General features: G+C 43.5%; 2 protein-coding genes across 3 annotated transcripts; one reads left to right on the top strand and one right to left on the bottom strand.

The window, feature by feature from the left end:
• Positions 1–1,490: 1,490 nt before the first annotated feature.
• LOC309605070 (olfactory receptor 52I2-like) lies at positions 1,491–6,554 on the top strand. Its single transcript, XM_082340392.1, has one exon. The coding sequence runs from the start codon at positions 2,642–2,644 to the stop codon at positions 3,449–3,451; it is 810 nt and encodes a 269-aa protein (XP_082196518.1). The 5' UTR covers positions 1,491–2,641; the 3' UTR covers positions 3,452–6,554.
• Positions 6,555–6,767: 213 nt separating this feature from the next.
• Positions 6,768–16,526, bottom strand: TRIM68 (tripartite motif containing 68). 2 transcript variants are annotated; one of them, XM_082340338.1, is made up of 7 exons: positions 16,387–16,526; positions 13,330–13,811; positions 11,614–11,709; positions 10,482–10,742; positions 9,992–10,014; positions 9,295–9,395; positions 6,768–9,101 (listed from the first exon to the last, which is right to left on the bottom strand). In XM_082340338.1, exons 2-7 carry the CDS (start codon positions 13,753–13,755, stop codon positions 8,551–8,553), a joined length of 1,458 nt encoding a protein of 485 aa, XP_082196464.1. In that variant the 5' UTR covers positions 13,756–13,811; positions 16,387–16,526; the 3' UTR covers positions 6,768–8,550. The 2 variants fall into 2 exon arrangements, with proteins under 2 accessions (XP_082196464.1, XP_082196463.1); XM_082340337.1 differs by having other exon boundaries at positions 16,265–16,397.
• Positions 16,527–20,278: the final 3,752 nt, after the last annotated feature.

Below are 20,278 nucleotides of genomic sequence, written 5' to 3'. Positions count from 1 at the left end.
CTAACCCTTTGACTAGTGTCGGTTGCTTGCCTAGTGGGTAAACTAGATCTTTACTCCCCAGGAGTCTGAACTATTATGTGTCTTGTCCTTGTCAGGCCAGTTGCTTCATTTGCCCATATACTATTACTACTGAGCATGGAAAAACCAAGAGACATGCTGATTAATCCCCTGGCTTCCAGGTATATTCCTCTCCACCTCCATAGTGTAGCAACAATGATGGCTCATTTTGGTAATCAGGGTCAGCTAAGCTTATCAGTAGAGATACACATCTTTACCTGCTAGTCTGTTGACATGAAGAACCCAGAGAGACCAAGTGGTAGTTGAGGATTCAAGTTCAGTAGAAGTTTAACTAGAACTCTGGTAGAAATATTTCCTCTGAACTAAGACCTCAAACTCAAAAGAGCTTAAGATTGTGAGAAGAGGAAGTTTAAATATCAAAACTGGAATGGTGGAGATGATGGTGAGAGAAGCTAAACATATTCCTATCCCTTGGTTCCTGGAACATGGATTCTAGTTATTGGGGACACAGTTCTATACGTTGGATGTTGGTTTAGTGAATACTTCATTCTGGAGGACAGCTCCCCAACTAGCAAGGCCTTCCCAAACTGGCATCTAGGCTCTTATTCAGATTTTATGGAGATATCAAAAGCTTTGCAGACAAGCAAAAGCTAAAAGAATTTAGCACCACCAAGCCAGCTTTACAACAAATGTTAAAGGAATTTCTCTAGGTGAAAAAGGAAAGGCACAACTAGAAACAAGAAAATTACAAAATGAAAAAGCTCACCAGTAATGGCAAACATACAGTAAAGGTAGGAAATCATCCACACACAAAGCTAGTAGGGAGGTTAAAAGACAAATGTATTGGGTGGGCCAAAAAGTGCCTTCAGTTTTTTAAGTAAAAATAAAAGACACATTTTTCATTTACACCAAAAACTTTATTGAACAACGTAATCACCCTTTTGTTCCACTACCTTCTGCCATTTTTCAGGCAACTTCATAATTCCATCTTCCCAAAATTTTTTATCTTTTTGAGCAAAGAACTGTTCCAGGTGCCGTTCACAGTCTTATAATTATATATATAATTAATAATATATAATATGATAATATATATAAAATATAATATATATAAAATATAAATTATATATAATCATAATTATATATAATATATTATAATATATAATATATAATATATCAATATATAATATATGATTATATATAATATATAATATATAATATATATTAATATATTTTATTATAATATATTGTCATATTATATAATATATTATATATATTATATTATATATAATATAATATATATAATATAAATATATTATATATTATATATAATATATAATATTATATAATATATAATTATATATTATATGTATAATATTATATATGATATAACACTATATAATAAATAAAATATATAATATATACATATATAATATAGTATATAATATATATTATATATTATTTATTATATATATTATATATTATGTGTATAATATTATATATATTATATATATATATTAAAAGAGAAAATGCTACTGCAGCTGATGGGATTCTGTGGCCAGTACTCCATCAATCTGATCTACTCAATTTTTTAGGGAGGAGCCAGGCCTGATGAGAAATCCAAGAAGGGTCAAGTGAAGGCAGTCTCCAGGGATATGGAAAGTTCTTAGCCTTAAAAACTCCTGACTGAAGGGAGGGACAGGGTGATAATTAATAGCATGCTAGTCTCCAGGCTTCGCAAATAAGCACTCTTCATTTAAGACTGCCTGGACACCTGGGAAACAGTTCTTGGGCTATATATGACTATTGTAAAGTCAACATAGTCACACAATTGGTGTGGTGACCCACTAGCCTGAGGTCTTGAGAGATGCAATATTAGGGAAGTGAGAGATTGAGGAAGGAGAAGATGCACAATGTGACATGTTCAATCTCACGAAGTTTCATCCAACAATTATTAAATATTAGGAACTGAACATACAAAAATAAAAGAAAAACTCTTTCCTCTGTTTTCTCATTCATTCATTCAACTGTTTGCTATAATGAGTACACATATCTTCTTTTAATGGACTTGTGCACCACAGCTATGGGTGCACACACTTGGTATAAGGTATAAGGCCATGAACAAGACACATATGATTGAATACAATAAAGTCACAGGTAGAGTATTGGAATTGTCAATTTAGGTCCCTCAGAGGTCAGCATGGATGAGAGTCCATAAAAGCTCTGAAGGCACCTAATTTAGTTTCTGCATGGGATGGGGCAGGAGGCAGAGAAGACTTCCTGAAGGATGTAACTCATGATATTTGAACGATGAACAGAAGTTAGTAAGGCACAGTACTGAGGAGGATGGAAGGTGGAGCAGGAAAATTTTGTCAGGTGTCAGTTCCTTAATCCTGTGGTCCACTGAGTTGAGAATACCATCAGGCTCTCCTAACACCATAGCTGGGAACAAGTCTTACAGGATTGCATCCTTTTACATCATTTTATACATTAACAGGAAAGCAGTCTCATCTGTGATGCTGGGGCCACCCTACAACCATACAATGGAACCCCCTGCCACCTCGTCCTGGTGGGTATTCCAGGTCTGCAATCTTCACATCTTTGGCTGGTTATCTCACTGAGCATCATGTATACCATAGCCCTGTTAGGAAACACCCTCATAGTGACTGTAATTTGGATGGATTCCACTCTACAAGAGCCCATGTACTGCTCCCTGTATATTCTGGCTGCTGTGGACATTGTTATGGCCTCCTTGGTAGTGCCCAAGATGGTGAGCATTTTCTCCTTAGGAGACAGCTTCATCAGCGTTAATGCTTGTTTCACTCAGATGTATTTTGTCCATGCAGCCACAGCTGTGGAGACAGGGCTGCTACTGGCCATGGCTTTTGACTGCTATGTGGCCATCTGTAAGCCCCTACACTACAAGAGCATTCTCACACCTCAAGTGATACTGGGAATGAGTGTGATCATCACTATCAGAGCTATCATATTCATGACTCCACTGAGTTGGATGGTGAGTCATCTGCCTTTCTGTGGCTCCAATGTGGTTCTCCATTCCTACTGTGGGCACATGGCTGTGGCCAAGTTGGCATATGCCGACCCCATGCCCAGCAGTCTCTACAGCTTGATTGGTTCCTCCATTACTGTGGGTTCTGATGTGGCCTTTATTGCTGCCTCCTGTAACTTGATTCTTCAGGCAGTATTTGGTCTCTCCTCAAAGAATGCTCAGTTGAAAGCATTAAGCACATGTGGCTCCCACGTGGGGGTTATGGCTCTGTACTACCTACCTGGGATGGCATCCATCTATGTGGCCTGGCTAGGGAAGGACATAGTGCCTTCGCACATCCAGGTGCTGTTAGCTGACTTGTACATGATCATCCCACCAACCTTAAACCCCATCATCTATGGCCTGAGAACCAAACAAATAAGGGAGTGAACATGGAGCTTGCTGAAGCACTGCTTCTTTAACCACTCCAACCTGGGTTCATGAACACAAAGTCTGTTCAGACCTTGAGCGTTCCAGCCAAGTTCAAAGATGCCTTAGGGGTCTGTGGAGCTGGTTTGGTTCACCTGGTACCACAGAATTTCTAAGATGAAGCTGTAAAGGGTAACTTTGCCTAACTTTTCAATTTTTAGCAAGGATATAAATGAAATAATTTTCTGACAATGTGTTTTATGGTTTCAATTAACTAGTATCTGAATCAGAGGTAAGTCTGGGAAGAGAATATAGATTGGGGATTTTTCTTTCCTTAGATTCTGACCTACATTTCCAACTTAGTATCCTACCAGTCCCTCTGCAGAAGAAACCAACTGTTAGGTACCCCCATACCTGACTGATTTTCTCACAACTGTTCATCTCCTTATGTTATTATATGGAAGCAACTGTTAATATATATGACCTGACCTCTGGCCCATTGATGAATCCACTCAACTTGGGTCATGTGCTCACACCTGGACCAGAGTCTGTCTCCAGTCAAAATGGATCCCAGTTTATCTAAGGAGATACAAACTTGGGGTCACTGATGGTGGCCATTTTCCAGCACACGAACTTGGAAAGAGAAATCTGTTCCACAGCAAGAGAAACAGATTAACAAAATGGGATGAAGAAACTAAGTCTCTGGTTCTCTGGTTCCAATTCATTTTCAACACCTAGGTACATCCCTGTTATTAAGTTCTATAAGATATACCTCTATAGCCTTTTAATATTCCTACTATTTTAAGCTAGTTGTAATCAGTATACTAATCACCAGCTTTCTGTTTCTAAGCAACAGAAGCTAAAGCAACGTGAGTTTGGTTTTGACATCTATCTCTTTGCTTCTTAGTCCTGCTTGTGTAACTTAACTGTAAGATACAAAATAGAGGGATCAAATATAACACAGGTCTTTCTTCTTTTGGACATCTCTAAGGAGGTATGCTCTGGGATAAAAAGGTTAATAGAGAACAATAATAATAATGAAGTTGAAATATCACCACTCTTTCCAGGTCATCAGATAATTCATTGGTTTTTGTTTTTATTTTTCCCCTTTTGGAAAGTCTTAAACTGAATAATCAGTATATGTTAAAAGAAAGAGATTTCATATGTAAGAGGTACATATATTTGACCCTGGTATATCTGAAAATCTTAAGATAATTTCCCAGTAAGTGTTGATGGCAAGTTATTGTATTTGAGTCTTAATATCTCCTTTCTACTGATGAGGAAATAACACTAATTCATAGAGGGTATTGAAGATAAAATAATGAATGGAAAGCACATAAAACAATACCTGAATTACTGTATATACTTTAAAAATATACCCAATAAATTTCTAATTCCATAATTTTAAAGGGTAGCCCTAGGCACTATTGAAACTGTATTCCTGTGTAGATCAGCATTCATGTAGTAACTGTTCCAGAGGGATCTCATGCTTAACAACTTAGCATCCATACTCTTTGCTAATATTGATATTTACCTACCTAGAATGTATTCTATTTCTGAATATCAGAGAAGTAGGAGTCAACCTCTCAAAATCAGATAACGATGCACTGAGTTCCCAAAGAGTAGAAAAAAGAAACTCTCCTTCCCTTGCAACCCCATAACGTAAAACCAAATCAAGATCGTGAGATGGTTAAGCATATTTGGTAAGATTTCCATTTAGTCACACTATTCTTTCTCTACAAGCAACCCAATGATTTGGCTATGCCCATTTAATCAACGAGTTATTAGACGCATTAAAGCATCTGATGGAAAGTGACAAAGGGATAGTCCAGCCTGCATTCAAAACAGAAATTTCTTTTCAGCATTTCAATCAGAAGCCTGCCCTGCCAGCTTTGTGTTTCATTCACACCCGTACTCACTGAAACTAGCTGAGACCCACCGTTGATACTCAAATATTGAACTTCATACTTCCTAAAACGGACTGGTTCTCTGCCATGGCTGCCCCAAACAGAAAAACCTGTGCTTCTCCCAATATATTCAGATACGACCCCCACCCTAGCATGTGAAGCAACGTGTGCTCTTTTAACTAGAGCCTGGGAGCAACAGTAGACTATCAGTGTTAGGATTCTTAAGAGATTACAGCCAATCCTGCTTGGAAAAAAAGAGAGATCGGATTTCCTGTGGGGAGTTGCTACCCCAAGGTTTGCCCGCTGTCTCCACCTTTCGCAGGACCCAAGCATTTTACCTTTTGAATAGCCTTCCCCCTCAAGGCTCAGGCATTGCACCCCTTGGTTCCTCTGCCAGCAAAACAAGGATGGGCAAAGCTCACCCCTGCCTTGTAGTGAATTATCACACCAAGTTGGAGGTACAACCCTAGGCAGGCATTCCAGGGAGCGGTGCAGGCACTCTGCCCTCCACATGGCTACCTGCCTTGTCCCCTTCAGGACCACTTTTCTAATTAGCCATCAAATCAGTTTTTGAACAGGACTGTAATTAAATAACATCCAGTCTTTCATGCCCCTATAAGGCAAGAAGATCTTATTTTCGTTTTGATTCTAGGCATATGAATGAAAGTTCCCTCACTTAAATATTTAGACACACACACACACACACACACAATGCTAGACTGGGGCGACTATGGTGAAGCAGACAAATAAGGTTTTGTTCTTAGAAAGGAAGTGTAAGCGACTACCCTAGAGAAAAGGATTTTCATACACTTAAGACCTTTTATCTTTTTGCCTGGTCTTCAAAATCAGACATTATGATAACACATAATATACTTAACCTTGTAATTCTTTTAACAAGTAATCACAGCACCCAAATCAGCTTAAAAATGCAAAAAAAAAAAAAAAAAAACCCAAAGAGCACATTACAAATAATGCCATTTCACTCCTTAATTCATTCTAGGTTTGAATAAATTTATCACCTAATAATTCTCTTTTTCTAGGAACCTTCCAATTGGCCTAATAAAACCACAGAAAAGAACAACACTGATTCAGTCCCTAGACTCTCTGTTAAGTTTCCATGGACGTAGCTGGAAGCACTTCCTAAAGATCTATTTCTCAAGTCTATACACACTTCCCCAGGGAGTCCCCCTGCCCCGCCCCCCTACACACACAAAGATATATGTTCCCTCTAATGTAGGTCTGTTCAACCCTTTGCCAAGACCAGGTCTGTGACTTACCAGTTCATTCCCCTCCAGGCGGATGATAGCAAGTTCTCCCCTCCTACTGCTAATGCTCAAGGAGCAACTTGGAAGCATGGTGGGAGGAATGAGTTTATTTCTCCATTTTGGCCTGTTTCACCTCCTTCATGTGAACAACCAATACAGTTAAGGTAGAAAAACAATTTTTGCTATTCTTTATTACAGGAATGATTTTGGTTCTGCCTGTACCTAACCTAGTATCTACTTTGCTGCCCAATCCTAACTCAACAGTCACTACTTTCAAGCTTAAACTACATCAAAGGTTGTGTTACACAGCATCACGGTGACAATACATAATGTATATATTGTAGCCCCTCACAACAGGCAAAACCCATAGTTCTCATATGCTTGCTTTAGTTTGTTTCCAGCACAATCATTCCCAAATCACACTTTTAAGACCTGTAATGATTATTTTCGCCACACACAACCATCACTCTAAAGGGCCAATAGCCCAGATATACAGTCTTAATTCCCTTTCATTATCATATATGGCTTTTTGTGCCTAGGCCTATTCTTCCTCCCCACACTTCCCTTCTGCTTTACTCCTTCTGTCACAGATTTAGGGGAGAGAAAGGCAGAATATTTACCAGAACCATGAAGATTCCCTTGGTGACAAAGATCCAAACTTTAGCCCAACGAGCTTGTGGGTGAGCCTTCCTTTCAGTGCATTTGTTTTACATTTTTCTTTGTATTATTTCCATTCTCTATCCTAATGTCACAGTCCCTGTTCTAACCCAAAGACAAACACATATAATAGACGCTCAATATATTACTGTGGCCCGGAGTTTGCCAGGGCATGGGTATCTTTTGGTCTAAAAGGACAGGACTGTCAGGAGAGGCCCTAAGAAACTAAGGCAGTGCTGCAAAGATGCTGTAAAAAGGTGAGATGGGAAGGTTGCCACCACAGGCAAAATCCATGGCTTGCCTTCCCTGTCCCTGAGAAAGGAACAAAAGTACGGGATGGATCTGAGATCTTCACAACAATCCTGCGAGGTAGGAGAGTATGCAGTTACTATACCCATTTTCCCATTGAGGACACTTAAATTCTTTCAAACATTGGGGTGTTTCAGACCTGAATGTAATGAATGATATGCAGACATGTGACCTGAGAAGTGAGTTTGTCAGTTTGGTTTCATTTGAATGTGAGAAATACTTTATAATCTATACACTCTTCTTTCCATCAGCTTTGTGAGAAATAACTGGCTGCACTAAGGCCATTTCAGTTTCTTCATCCATGAAGTGAAAATCAAAACAAGGCTCACAGGTTTTCTGATTCTGACATTTAGAGAAAAGGGCAGGACCCGGACACAGGTCTCCTTAGAGTCTGAGATTAGTGACTTGCCCAGCTTGTGCTCAGAGAGGGGACGGCCACTGGGGTGGTCTGGGCAATTGGCGGTGCATTTCTCCAGTTGGGAGGTCAGAGAGCTGGGGTGAAATGCGGGTGCTCAGAGGCTGTAAACCTCAGCTGAAGCATCCTCCTGCTGGTATCAGCAACCAGCTCTGGACACGGACAGTATTCTTCTGGCTTGTTGGTGAACCTGACCCCATGGGTTTCCTGAAGATCGGATCTAATTCATCATCCTCACTGAATTATGGCACTGACGGGGATGGGGAAGAGGGGCATGACCTGCAGAAAGGACTATCCTGATCCTTAGGACCACCGTGATCCTCGCCAAAAGCCTTGTCATACTTCCCGCGGGGGTGCAATGCTCCTTTTGCCGAGTCTCAGCTTTTTAACACGACTGGTTTAGTGGGAGACTTTGGCCCAGTAGTGACAGACCACTGGGTCAGGCAGAGGAATCCCTGGCTTCCAGGCTCAGCTCAGTTCAAGGGGACCCTCGTCAGGGGCAGGGTCCTCCAAGACCCCTGCGGGCCAGGCGAAATTCCAAGGCCTCTGGCTAAGATGGTGGCTCTCTTATTCCTCCCCGTCCAGGGAGCAGATGGCCAGGGGAGCGGTGTTGTTGGCTCCGATGCTGTAACAAGGACTGAAATAGGGCAGGAGGCGCCCAGGGAAGGGATAGTGGGGGAAAGTGAAAATGTGGGAGCCGCTGTCAGTCACGTTGTAGAAGGAGATATCATGGGCCTCGTAATCCAGGAAGACTCCCACCCGGCGGGGAGGGACGGGCAAGGACAGGAGCGGGTATTCGTCGGTGCCTGCCCGGTACTCATTGCCCTTCCTCAGCCTTATCACCCAGAATCCGTAGTGGGGGGATAAATAGACCACCTCCTTCCGGTCTACATTTTCCTTACACACTCCCAGGCCCCATTCAGACCTGTCTCCCACCTCCACCTCCCAGTAGTGCCGACCCGAGGAGATGCACTGACTGCCCAGGACGATATTGTAGCGGTAAAATCTCTCAGGATTGTCGGGCAGCTTCTGCTTGGTGTCTCCATAGCGCACGCATTTTCTGTCCTCAGACACGATGAGGCGAGAATACGCAGTGTCTGGATCCAGCCGCACATCCGCTAAGGAAAAAGATCCTGGTTGGTACCCTGACACAGAGCGAGGGGGCCTGGGCGAGGTCTCTGTGATAGATACAGCCAGCGATTTCCTCCATGACGGGTGGGCGATGGGCATCCCAGAGGGCACTGAGCCATTTCATTCCTCCGCGAGGGGTCCCGCCCCCCGCTCATCACAATCCCGCCAAGCATTCATTACCTGCATACGTCTTCAGGATCTCTCTGAGCCCCAGCACACGGCAGTCCGTCTTCAGCTCCAGCGAGACTGGTTCTGGTCTCTGCAGGCTCCAAGACTTGCTCCTGGTAGAGAGGGGTAGGCCTTGGGGCCACAAGTCCTGGCTCTGCCACATAGGCCTTCCCTTAGTACAGGGAAGGGGGCTTGGCCAGGGACGGAGTCAGCGAGGTGCCCCTTCCCCAGCAATACCAGGCGGAGCAGAGATGTGATGATTATTTGACTGAGCTGAACGGCTTGTGGCACAGAGAGAATATTCACATACCTAGGCCATGGGAAGGGTTAGGTGTGAATCTGACACTGGGAGAGGAAGAGGTGTACTGCAGAGGAGAAGGGCCCATATGCAGACTCAGAGCACCGATGTTACTGGAGACAGCTGCAGTCTTCTCCCCTCCTTGGGCCATCTACTTGAAACCATACATTTTATAGCTTTACCTGAAACTCTTATTGGTAATGCTTGAAATGAATTTGGCCAAGCACAAAGAAGAAAAAAGAAAGATGTTCAAAGCTTCCTGAGCCAATACAATGGAAGGGGCAGAAGATTACGGGCCAGCACCCACTTTTCTGTAGGTACTTGGTCTACGTTCCTTCCCCACTTCTGGCTCTGGCCAGGCCCCACTTTCTCTTACAGGGCTGTCGAGGGGCTCCAGAGATGGAAACATACCTGTTTAAGACTTCCTGAATACCCTAGAAGGAGAAAAAGATATGCAGCACATGAGTACGCCCCATTCCTCAGAGGGACCAGACAGACACAGAGCTCTAGGAGGGAGCTTCTCGGAGGGAAAGGGAAGGCAGGGAGCAAAGCTGGAGAGAAGGCGTGCAGAGGGAGCGGGGGAGAAGCCTACAGGAGGCAGGCAGGGTAGGCTGAGCCCTGGCTGCACTGGCCAACTTCGGGCTCCATCTCAACTCTCTGGCCAGAGGGAGGGACAGGTATGATGTGAGGGCCGCCTAGACAATGTCCATCTAGGAGGTCACGAGGTCATCCACCCAACCGGGGGTAGGGGAACAGCCGGCACGGGCAGCGGGTATACGGGATCCGTGTCTGGTAGGCCGAGTGCTGACAGGTCCCACTGAAGACTAGGTACCCCCCTCTCCTAGAGTCCCAGGCTATCCTCAGCCCTTGCTCAGACTTCCCAGGAAAGCCTGCTTCTCACCTGCAGCATCCAGCGGACAGGCCTCTGAGACCTTTCTTCCAGCTCTGCGATCATCCTCCAAAGGACCCGGCTCTGCTGGATGAGTGCATTGTGACTCACCCCCAGTTTCTGCGTGGTCTCCCCTTCCTCCTGCTCCAAGCTGGCCAGAGCGGCGGCGGCCTCTACTTCCAGCCGCCGACCTGGTGGCTGTGTTTTCTTTAGTAATCGCCGGTATTTCTCAAACTCCCATATGATGCTCTGCTTTCGGGTTTCCACCTGTATCTGTAGAGCCAAGATCAGAAATCAGTACGGATACTGGTCGTGTAAGGACCACCCGGGATTGAGGACGTTGGTATGTGCACACACACACGCACTCTGGAGTGTTCTGGTACCAACTGTGTGCCAGGTACTGTAGAGGCAAAGATAAAGGATATGATTTTTCCTAACTTCCTGTTCCCACAGCTCCAGTACACGCTCCTCAGTCCCTATTACTAACTCTTGTTGACCCCTGTAGGGCCCAGGATATTACCTTTGTACTATATATTCCAGACTGTTTTCCATTTCCAGAATAATATGTTCTATTTTCAGAATAATGACCGGAAGCATTACACTTAAGCCTCTAAGACAGTGTAACAACTACACTGTTAGATGATTTTGCTTCTTACTGGTATTGTATCAATTCAATATGCTGTTTTAGACTGATTCAATGTTACCTTCTGTTGATCACAAGTTCTGATAGTTTGATAGCTATGGGCCTTGAGTTTATTTCTGAAATGATTTTCCAACATTTTAATTACTTAATTTTTAGTAAATATGCTTTAGCTGAGGAAAGAGAAACAGAAACTATGCTTTACTAAGCATTATACAAGTCATACCCCTGTGAGCTAAAGCATATGTGAGGTGTGTACTTTTCCTTTCTCACATATGAGGAGAGCCCAGAAGTTATCTCTACATCACATTCAAGAAACTGGAAGTGAGTGGTCCCAAGGCCGGCTGAAGGCGGCACACCTGGTAGAGAAAGCTGACATGAGGACCCCAGGCTCTCTGACCTCAAACCCCACATTCTGCCTCACAGAGATGAGGAAGGTACCATAGGCCAGCTTCGGGACAACACAGGGACCACACAGACTCCTTTCCCCAGGGGGCAACTTGCCTTCCAGTTGGCAGTTCGTTTCCTCTCACCAACTTCCAGCTTCCAGGCCTCTTCTTGCTCTTTCCTCAGATGTTCCAGAGCCTCATGGAGTTTCCACTGAAAGAGACAAAAACCTCCTGAGGACACCTCGCGTAGCCTGGGTGGATAGCCAGGCTTCCTAGCATTGGTAGGTGATGGGAAAACAAGCATCCCTCAGGGGGTGGGCCAGAATGCATGCTGGGAGAAAAGGGTGTTCCCTTTTCACAGAGGGAGCAGATCCCTGCCCAGATTACATCCAAGGTCTCTCTATCTGAGAATCATTTCAACTCCCACAGTCTCTAAGTTTCTGTAAAGCAGAAGAAAAGGTCCATTTCCCACCTGGCCAGAAAACTATCTTGGACTTTCCTATCCACGCCTCTTTTTATCCTTATCTGCTTTGTTATCCTATAGCCTCCTAAACCTTGTTATTCAAAGTGTGGTCCACGTGTGTCAGCAGCATCAACACCACCTGGGAGCTTGTTAGCAATGCAGGATCTTGGGCTTCACCCCAGACCTCCTGAATTTTAGCAAGACCCTTGTGTGGTTCATATGCACCCTAAAGGTAAGAAGTACCATCCTAGACTCTAATGCGAGAGATGACTACTGGGAAGCATAAAGTAATCTCATAATAATAATGTTGACCATTTTACTAAAGATGTCCCAACAAAACTGAGGCTTAGAGAGTGACCTACCCAAAGTCATTCAGCTAGTAAATGGTCGGGCTGGGATTTAACCCAGCTCTTTAACTCTTATGCCTATGGTATACTGCCTCCCTATTCTAATACCTGCAAAACAAAATAAATAAATACTTTTAATTTTTCAGAAATTCTTTTTGCATAGGAAAACAGCTAATTCAGGGGATTCATCTTACAATTTTCCCTTCTAATCTCAACTTCAAGAAAGAGAATTAAGACGAGTACAGGATCAATGGATCACAGAATCATTGGGATAATGATTCCAATAAAGATATGTCAGCATGGACATCTAAGGAAAATATAAGAAGTTAGAAGTTGATAGGATAGCTATAAAAAAGGAGCAGTGGGTGTCACAGATGGCTCCCCCTATCGCCTCCAATAAACAGAAGATAAGGAGAAGAGAAGGAACAGTGGCTGAAGAGTAAGAAGGCCTTTGATCTTCCTTTAACTAACTTAAGTCAGAAGGGACCCTACAACACTAGATTAGACAATCTCACTCAATCCTAAATGACTCAGCCATGGTCCCTTCTAGCTCTAAAACCAATGATCATGATCTCAAATTTCTAAGCCTTTGTTTTGTCTATAAAATGAGGAATTTAAAGTGACTCACCTGATGTTCAGTGATTATCTGTGGCATTGCTAGGAGGAGTTTGCACGTTCTGATAGGTACAGCCTTGACCACCTCATCCAAGGCGCCCAGAACCCCAGCTAGACCAAAATGGTCTCCCTCAAATTCTTAGTAAGGAAAGCAAGTTTGGGTTAGGCATTAAACCTGTTGGGATTGGGGTGAGGTGTGGAAGTGGGAAAGAAGGAAGTCAAAGGAGGTCATAAACGTAAGGAGAGGTACGGCTCACTGTATCAGGTCCCCGGGATCTGGGGTTGTGAGAAGCCAAAGGAATCAGCTCTCATTTTGTCTCTGGGGCCCCCGGTCAAGTTCTTGATCTAGAGATAGCCAAGTGGGGGGCAGGGGAGAGACTGGGGGGAGCTGGTCTTCATCTCCCACCTTATAATCCCAGGCGACATCCTCCATGGGCACGACACTGTGGGCCTCGTGCTCGGGGGACCGGCCACAGGCCTCGCACACGATCAGGCCATCCTCTTTGCAGAACATCTTTAGCTGTTCCTCGTGGACCTCGCACACGTCGCCCTTCAGCCCCATTCCTGGATGCAGCCCTAGCCGTCGGACTTTTTCTACAACATTGGCCAGCTGCCAATTAGGCCGCAGGTTCCTTGGCTGGACGGGAGCCCGGCAGAGGGGACACGAGTAACCCCAGTTCTGGGATTCTCCTGGGACCTCCCAGAGTCCAGAGAGACAGTTGTGGCAGAAGCTGTGGCCACAGTCGATGCTCACGGGCTCTTTCAGGAAGGTCATGCAGATGGGACAGGCCACTTCTTCTACAACGGCTTCCACCAATGCTGCGGGATCCATGGCTCCTGTCACACCCTCCTCAGAACATGAATAAAACCAGGCGGAGCCACTGAAGGCTGAGAAGAAGGAAAGAAACACAAATAAGGGCAAAAAGAGCAGAAGAGCAGAGGGATAGGTAAAAGGGATAAGTAGTGACTGAAAAAAATAACTTCCTCTTTTGGATCCTTTATGAACCCTGTTTAATAAGCTCTGGCTTTTCCAACTGAATCCACTGGGTCACGTTTCTCACACCACAGAAGGGACATCTGGGGATGCCTGAGTGTTGGGATGCTGGGAATTCTCAGTTTCCATTCACCCGGTCATCTCTGACCCTCCTCTGGGTTCGCTCGCCAGCCCATTCTCACTCCACCTCCATCATGCTCTCCAAATCAGCACTGTTTCTCTTGAACTTCGTGTGGTTTCACTATCCAAAATAAAGCCAGAAATACCCACCTCCCTCACTCTCTAGGATGCTTCTATGTATATTTATGTACGTCAAGGTGCAGAAAAGGTAATATGCCAGAAGCCCATTGCCTATATGCTCAATTTGTTTTCTTGTGTTGCACACTTAAGTGTAAGGTATAAGGGAACCAGCAACACTTTCCCCACCTCCTGTGAACCTCTGCCCACTTCTCCAGCACTAACATCCGCTAAGATGCCAAGACACTCTCCTCAGTGATACATTAGAAGCAGATATGGACAAACAGCCCTTGGAAGATAAAAACAAAGGTCATCTGATGATAATTAAACCCATATTGATGAATTCACTACTCCAGCGAGAAACCTGAGATTTCTGCTAGGGCCATATGTGGGCACAGAACTTGAATGACCAATGGCAGGCTCTTGGTACAGCTGACAATGTTTATTTGTTCACCGTGCAAGTTTGTGTTACCAGTTAGTCTATAAAGGGAAAAGCCCTGATGGTCTTAGTCATCGTTGTATCCTTGGACCTAAAAAGTGCCTGTCATGCAGTTATTGCTGAATAAATATTTGCTGAAGGAATAAATGAGCTAGACACAGAAAACAGTTCTTAAACCCAAAATGCTTTTATAATTAAGTTAGGGAGTTGAGAGCATATTATACATTAATAATAATAGCGAGCACTCCTTGAGTACACTATATGCCAGGCACTCTTCTGAGCATTTTACATGGATTGGCTCAATGTATTTCAAAACCCTAAGTAGAAACCATTATTCTACTCTCCCCTCATTTAACAGATGCTTGGTCCAGGGCTCTGCCATTCTATCTTGGGCAAAGTATTTAACCTCTCCAGCTTCAAAGTATAATAAAAATTCAAGAGGAGAGAGAAATCACTATGGTTTAAAGGTAGTCCAGTGAGGTTTCCTGAAGGAAGTGGGGCAGTAAGTAGATTTTGCAGAACTGTCTGTCACAGGCCATCAGCAGGTCCTGCCTTCTCACTGGCCTCCCTGCCTCTTGCTTTTCCTCCTCCCACTGTCACTACCAAACTGTAGGACCAATATCCTAAAACCTTGTTTTACTAAATCACTAACCTACTGAAGAGCCTATCCTGGTTCCCCAGCCCTCAGTCCAACAAGAAGCTCTCTCTTCACCCTGAAACAGCCCAGTCAAGCAAAAGGAGGAACTTCTCGCAGACACTTTCTCGCAGACCCCATGTCCATTCATTCCACCCACTTGGATTCCTGCTGTCCTCCCAGCTTGAAATGACTTCTCCAAATTCCTGCTCTTAATGTCATTTGACATGTATGTGTTTATTGTCTTACTTCCCACAGTAGAAGTTTCATGAGGATAGTGACATATTCTATTTTGTTCACGACCATATCCCCAAGGCCAGAGACAGTGCTCAAATATTTTTGAATACATGAGTATTAAATGTAAATGTTAAGGTCTAGCTGATAGTAGGCTCGATGTGGAAGAAATGTCAATATCCTCATCTACCACGGAGGGGCCCCAAGAGCTACTACCTAAAGCTGACACAACAGAGTCTGATATCTATGATTTAAAGCTACAGAGATCAACAAAGAATTGAAAATAGCTACTGAAAATTGAGAAGATGGTGGCAGAAGGGAAGTGGGGTAAAGAATTATCAAAATGATAAATCAAGAAATGCGATGGAAGCACATTATTTAGATTTAGTAGGGTCATAAAAAGCTCTAAACATGAAAAAGTTAAATGTGGTGGCCTCTGCAAAAAAAGGATTTAGGGGCGGGTACTTATTGCCTTATTGTTTTGTTTTCATGATACACAGATTACTTTGACAAAACTTTAATTATTAAACATTTAATTGCTTCAACTGTGCATTTGGCAGAGTAGGAAGCCTTCTAGGAAAGACATTTGCCGGGGGGAAAGGGCGAAGCCGGGAAGAGACTCGAGAGGAGGGGCCAAAGTGGGAAGTGAGGAGGCGGTGACCTCCGGGGTTCGGGAGGAGAGAGGGGGAGGGTAACCTCCGGGCCACAGGACGCCGGGCAGGGCCCGAGGGTCCCGGGCGGGTGGGGGCAGAGTAAGGCTGACGGCCTGCAGGACCTCTGAAGAGGCACAACTGTCTACCCACCTCCCTTCTCAGCCGGGAGTAGCACCCCGAGGCGGCAACCGAAAGTGGAGACGCCCGGTTGGTTCCCACGGCCGAGTGTCCGCAGCATCCGAAGCGGCTGGCCCAGCCAGCCCGGCACTTACCGCCGGCGCGGAGACCAAGGCCCCAGCAGCGCCCAGCTCCTTGGTTTCTCCTGCAGGATTCCGAGGCCCCGCCCACAGGGCCGGAGCCAATGAGCTCGCCGGCGGCATCTTTGTGGGAGCAGCCAATCACAGACAGCGAACAGGACAACCCTAGCCAATCGGAGGAGGGGACAGGGCCCTGCACACCTCTTGGCCTAACGGCGTATTTTCTCTTTTTTTCGGTTTTTCTGGCCTCTTCCCCCACTCAGAGCCCTTTAAACTGTAAAAGGGCCCAGGAGTCAGTAGAGGACGGGTCGAAGGGGTGAGGCCCCTTGGATGAGGCCGCTCGGGCCATGCAGTAAGAGGCCTAGCTGGCCCTCAGCTCAAAGAACCCCTTGCGTTTCACGCTTCCGTTCTGGATGACTAGTGGCTCTTCAGGGCGAACCTTGTTCCTTCCGTGTGGTAGCTCCGGACATAATGCTGTTCCTTTGCCAGTTTTCCACGTTAAACTCAGCAGCCTATGAGATCAGCCAGCCATGTCTGATTCTGAGACCCAATTTAGTGCAGGGCTGGGCACTGATAATGCAGTGGACTCTGCACTTTCCTGCAAGATGAGCGACCTCTCCTGGCTCCAGGCTGCAGATGGTGGTTTCTCATAAAAAACCCTGGGTTTTCTTGGCAAGCTCTTCTCCTTCAGTACTTCAGCAGGCAGTCTCTCATCACTATTGCCACACCCCCCTTTAGAGTTAGAAGCAGATGGTGGGAAGTGGCGGAGGAGAAGTGGAATTCCTCGTCTGGAACTGCTATACAAATTGGAAAAAAATTTTAAACGACCGGTGTTCGTCCCTCGCCTAAACGCACAGACATGTGCACACACAAAGTGCTACTTAAGGCAGTGATTTCGGGTTTTCTTTGTAGTCTCTGCACCTTGTCCTTTTCCTGATACTTCAGTGTTTACTGAATAAGCAAATAAAGGCACATCCTGCCTGTGTGGAAAATAACCAGGAAATCCTCCAACTGAAGCCCAGTTCCAAATGATTTTCTTGTTGGAACTGTTACTCTTTGGCTCTTCATGCCAATGTCAGGGCTCTCAGGCCATGGTTGAAATTCTGAAGGGTGAGGCCCAGAAAATTCCTGAAACAAATGGGACCATGAGCAAAAAAAGAAGAAAAGAGGTAGCTGAGGTCTGAGCTGTACCCTGTGTCTCACCTGGATCTGTAGGCATGGCTGCCTAACAGAGTAGTAAATGGATTAATCGAAACAAGCCACTTTAAACATTTATTGAGCGTTCACTTTTTGCACTTTGTGCTGGGTGCTGGAATTACAACCATAGGCCACAGACTGTTTAAGGAACTCAAAATCAAGTTAGTTGTACAGTGGGCCCTTAAATATTGCAGGGGCCAACTGTACAGTCAAAAATATGCGTATAACTTTTGACTCCCCCAAACCTTAACTGCTAGTAGCCTACAGTTGGCCTGAAGTCTTACCAATAACATAAATCAGTCGATTAATACATATTTTGTTTGTATTATATGCTTATAATAAAGTAAACTAGAGAAAAAATGTTAGTAAGAAAATTATAAGGAAGAGAAAATGCATTTACTATACCGTACTATATCAACATCATAACTTTACATCTTCTGTTTACAAGATGAATCATCAGTCTATCAATACATACATCAATATTGTCTTATATGATACAAAACATTGTAGATGTTATAGATATTATTAACACTAGACATAAAAAATGAAAAGATAATGTGAAAAAGAAATTAATATTTGTAGTTATAATAATTCATGCATTGATAACAAAGAAGCAGCAATGATTGCTTTGTGGTAGCCTAGTATAATTGATATGATTGCTTCACCATAGCCTAGCCTATACACTAATGAATGAATCATAAAATTTTTATGGCATACAGTATTATAGTCATATTAATAATATAGTATTGGAAACACTTTCATTTTTTAAAAAACAACTTAAATGTGATGATAGGCTGATATACAATTTCTCCATTTATGGGAGTGACAGGTATATTGTATGATAATGTAATTCTTTGAAAGCAAAGTTGTAAAACAGTAAGAAAATTAACACATTAATTTTATATTAAATATCACTCACCTTATGCCTATGTAAGGATAGACTAGTATCTACATATAATTTATGCATTCATGACATACCTAACTTTTTCTTATTTTTTTCAATATTTCCAGGCTACATGATTCATCTGTGAGATTTTTCAAATTGTTGCAAATCTCCAAAACATTTTCTGGTATATTTATTGAAAAACATCTGCATATAAGTGGACCCACACAATTCAAACCTGTGTTGTTCAAGGGTCGATTGCACTTCTCTGGAGCTTCTGTGAAGTTAAAGCAGTTAAAGGGGAGATCTTTTTCATTTGTAACTTGGCAATTTGTCCATAACTATGATTGACTCTCAAGGGCCCTGGCAAAAGGGCACCTTAGTATTCCTGGGGGAGGGGGTTTGTGTTCCCGAGGAGAAAGCTGGACAGAGCACTGTTGAAGACAGATCAGTCCAGTGCACAAGCACAGCAGCTCTTCTTCCTGGCCTCCATCAGGGTGCTTTGTTTGCTGTGAGAGGCAGACAGCTGTGTCCAGGTGAGGCTCTGTCTTGGATATAGCCCATGGCTGTAACTACAGATTCCAACCCTCTGCCTGAATCCAAGATGGACCAGGACAACAAGTTGAGTGGCTAACTGTGGGATGAGCTCTATCTGTGCTAAGGGAGAGGAGTGGCAGGGAATGGAGACCCAGCTTCCCATGGTGATAACCTGCTTGATAATACACACTTTATTGACTTCCTTTCCTTCCATTTCTCACTTGTCAACACTCCTAATATTTCATCCTGGGATCACCTTCCAGTTAAGCTACTTGAACTCAGATCCATGTTTCCAGTTTGTTTCTGGGACACCCACACTAAGACAAGTCAGATTATTTGCTAAGACAATTCTTAAATAATTTCTCCATGCTATCATAGTAATTATGAAAGTGTGATATTGGTGCAGGGTACCACTGGGCCAGTGAATAGAAAAAAAAGCCCAGAAGCACACCTGCTCATATATGGCCAGTTGTTATATGACAAAGGTAGTACTATAGAGCAATGAGGAAAGAAGGATATTTTTAATAAATGGTACTGGAGACACCAAATATCCATATGGAAAAAAATGAAACACGAACCCTAACCTCATATCACACATATATGAATTGTAGATATAACTATAAAAGTCAAAGCAATTAAACTTCCCAAAGTAATTTAAAAGAATATTTTCATGACCTCAGGTAGAGATTGATTCCTTAATGCCAGCAAATTCATCCATGAATATTTATTGAGTGCCTGCTATGTAACAGGCACTCTTTCAAGTGATCGAAATATATCAGTGAACAAAACAGAAAAATGCTTTTGTGGAGCTTACCTGCTAGCTGGTATAATTTGGCATTACTTTGTAGGCATATCTGTCTAGATGCATACAGGATAGTTTATTTTTTATTGGAATTCAGAAATTTCATCTGAAATTAAGTATATATCTTTTATTTTATGAATGAGTGAGCATGTTATATCTTAAGACAGGTTTTGGGCTTTCGGAAATTTTCTCCTAGTTATTTCCTTGATTGTTGATTTTACTCCATCGGCTCCATCCCCTCCTTCCTTTCCTTCTGGAATGCCTGTATTTTCCCCTCCATGTCTCTTACTTTTTCTTGCCCAAGTCTGTATATTTGCTGAAAAAGCAAAGAACTGTGCATGGCCAACTTGAGAGATTCTCCTAGAATGTTTTGCAGAAAGACAATGGATATTGTCTATCCAATCAGTGATTTGGTTTTGTTGTTGTTATTGTTGTGTTTTACACCTTAGGGATTAAGGGATTCAAGAAAATACTCCTATCTCTTCCCA

This window comes from Balaenoptera borealis (genome assembly GCF_965194805.1).
Source record: "Balaenoptera borealis genome assembly, chromosome: 11".
NCBI classification, from domain to species: domain Eukaryota; kingdom Metazoa; phylum Chordata; class Mammalia; order Artiodactyla; family Balaenopteridae; genus Balaenoptera; species Balaenoptera borealis.
The sequence above is the reverse complement of the archived record's forward strand: the minus strand, read 5'-3'. Positions and strand labels throughout refer to the sequence as shown.

Coding starts and splice junctions, on each gene's coding strand:
- LOC309605070 (XM_082340392.1), top strand. CDS start 2,642: ATGTATACCATAGCCCTGTTAGGAAACACCCTCATAGTGACTGTAATT.
- TRIM68 (XM_082340337.1), bottom strand. CDS start 16,352: ATGCTGCGGACACTCGGCCGTGGGAACCAACCGGGCGTCTCCACTTTC. Junction 13,812..16,264: donor ACTCCCGGCTGAGAAGGGAG/GTGGGTAGACAG, acceptor CCTTCTTCTCAG/CCTTCAGTGGCTCCGCCTGG. Junction 9,396..9,991: donor ATTCAGGAAGTCTTAAACAG/GTATGTTTCCAT, acceptor CCTCTCTACCAG/GAGCAAGTCTTGGAGCCTGC.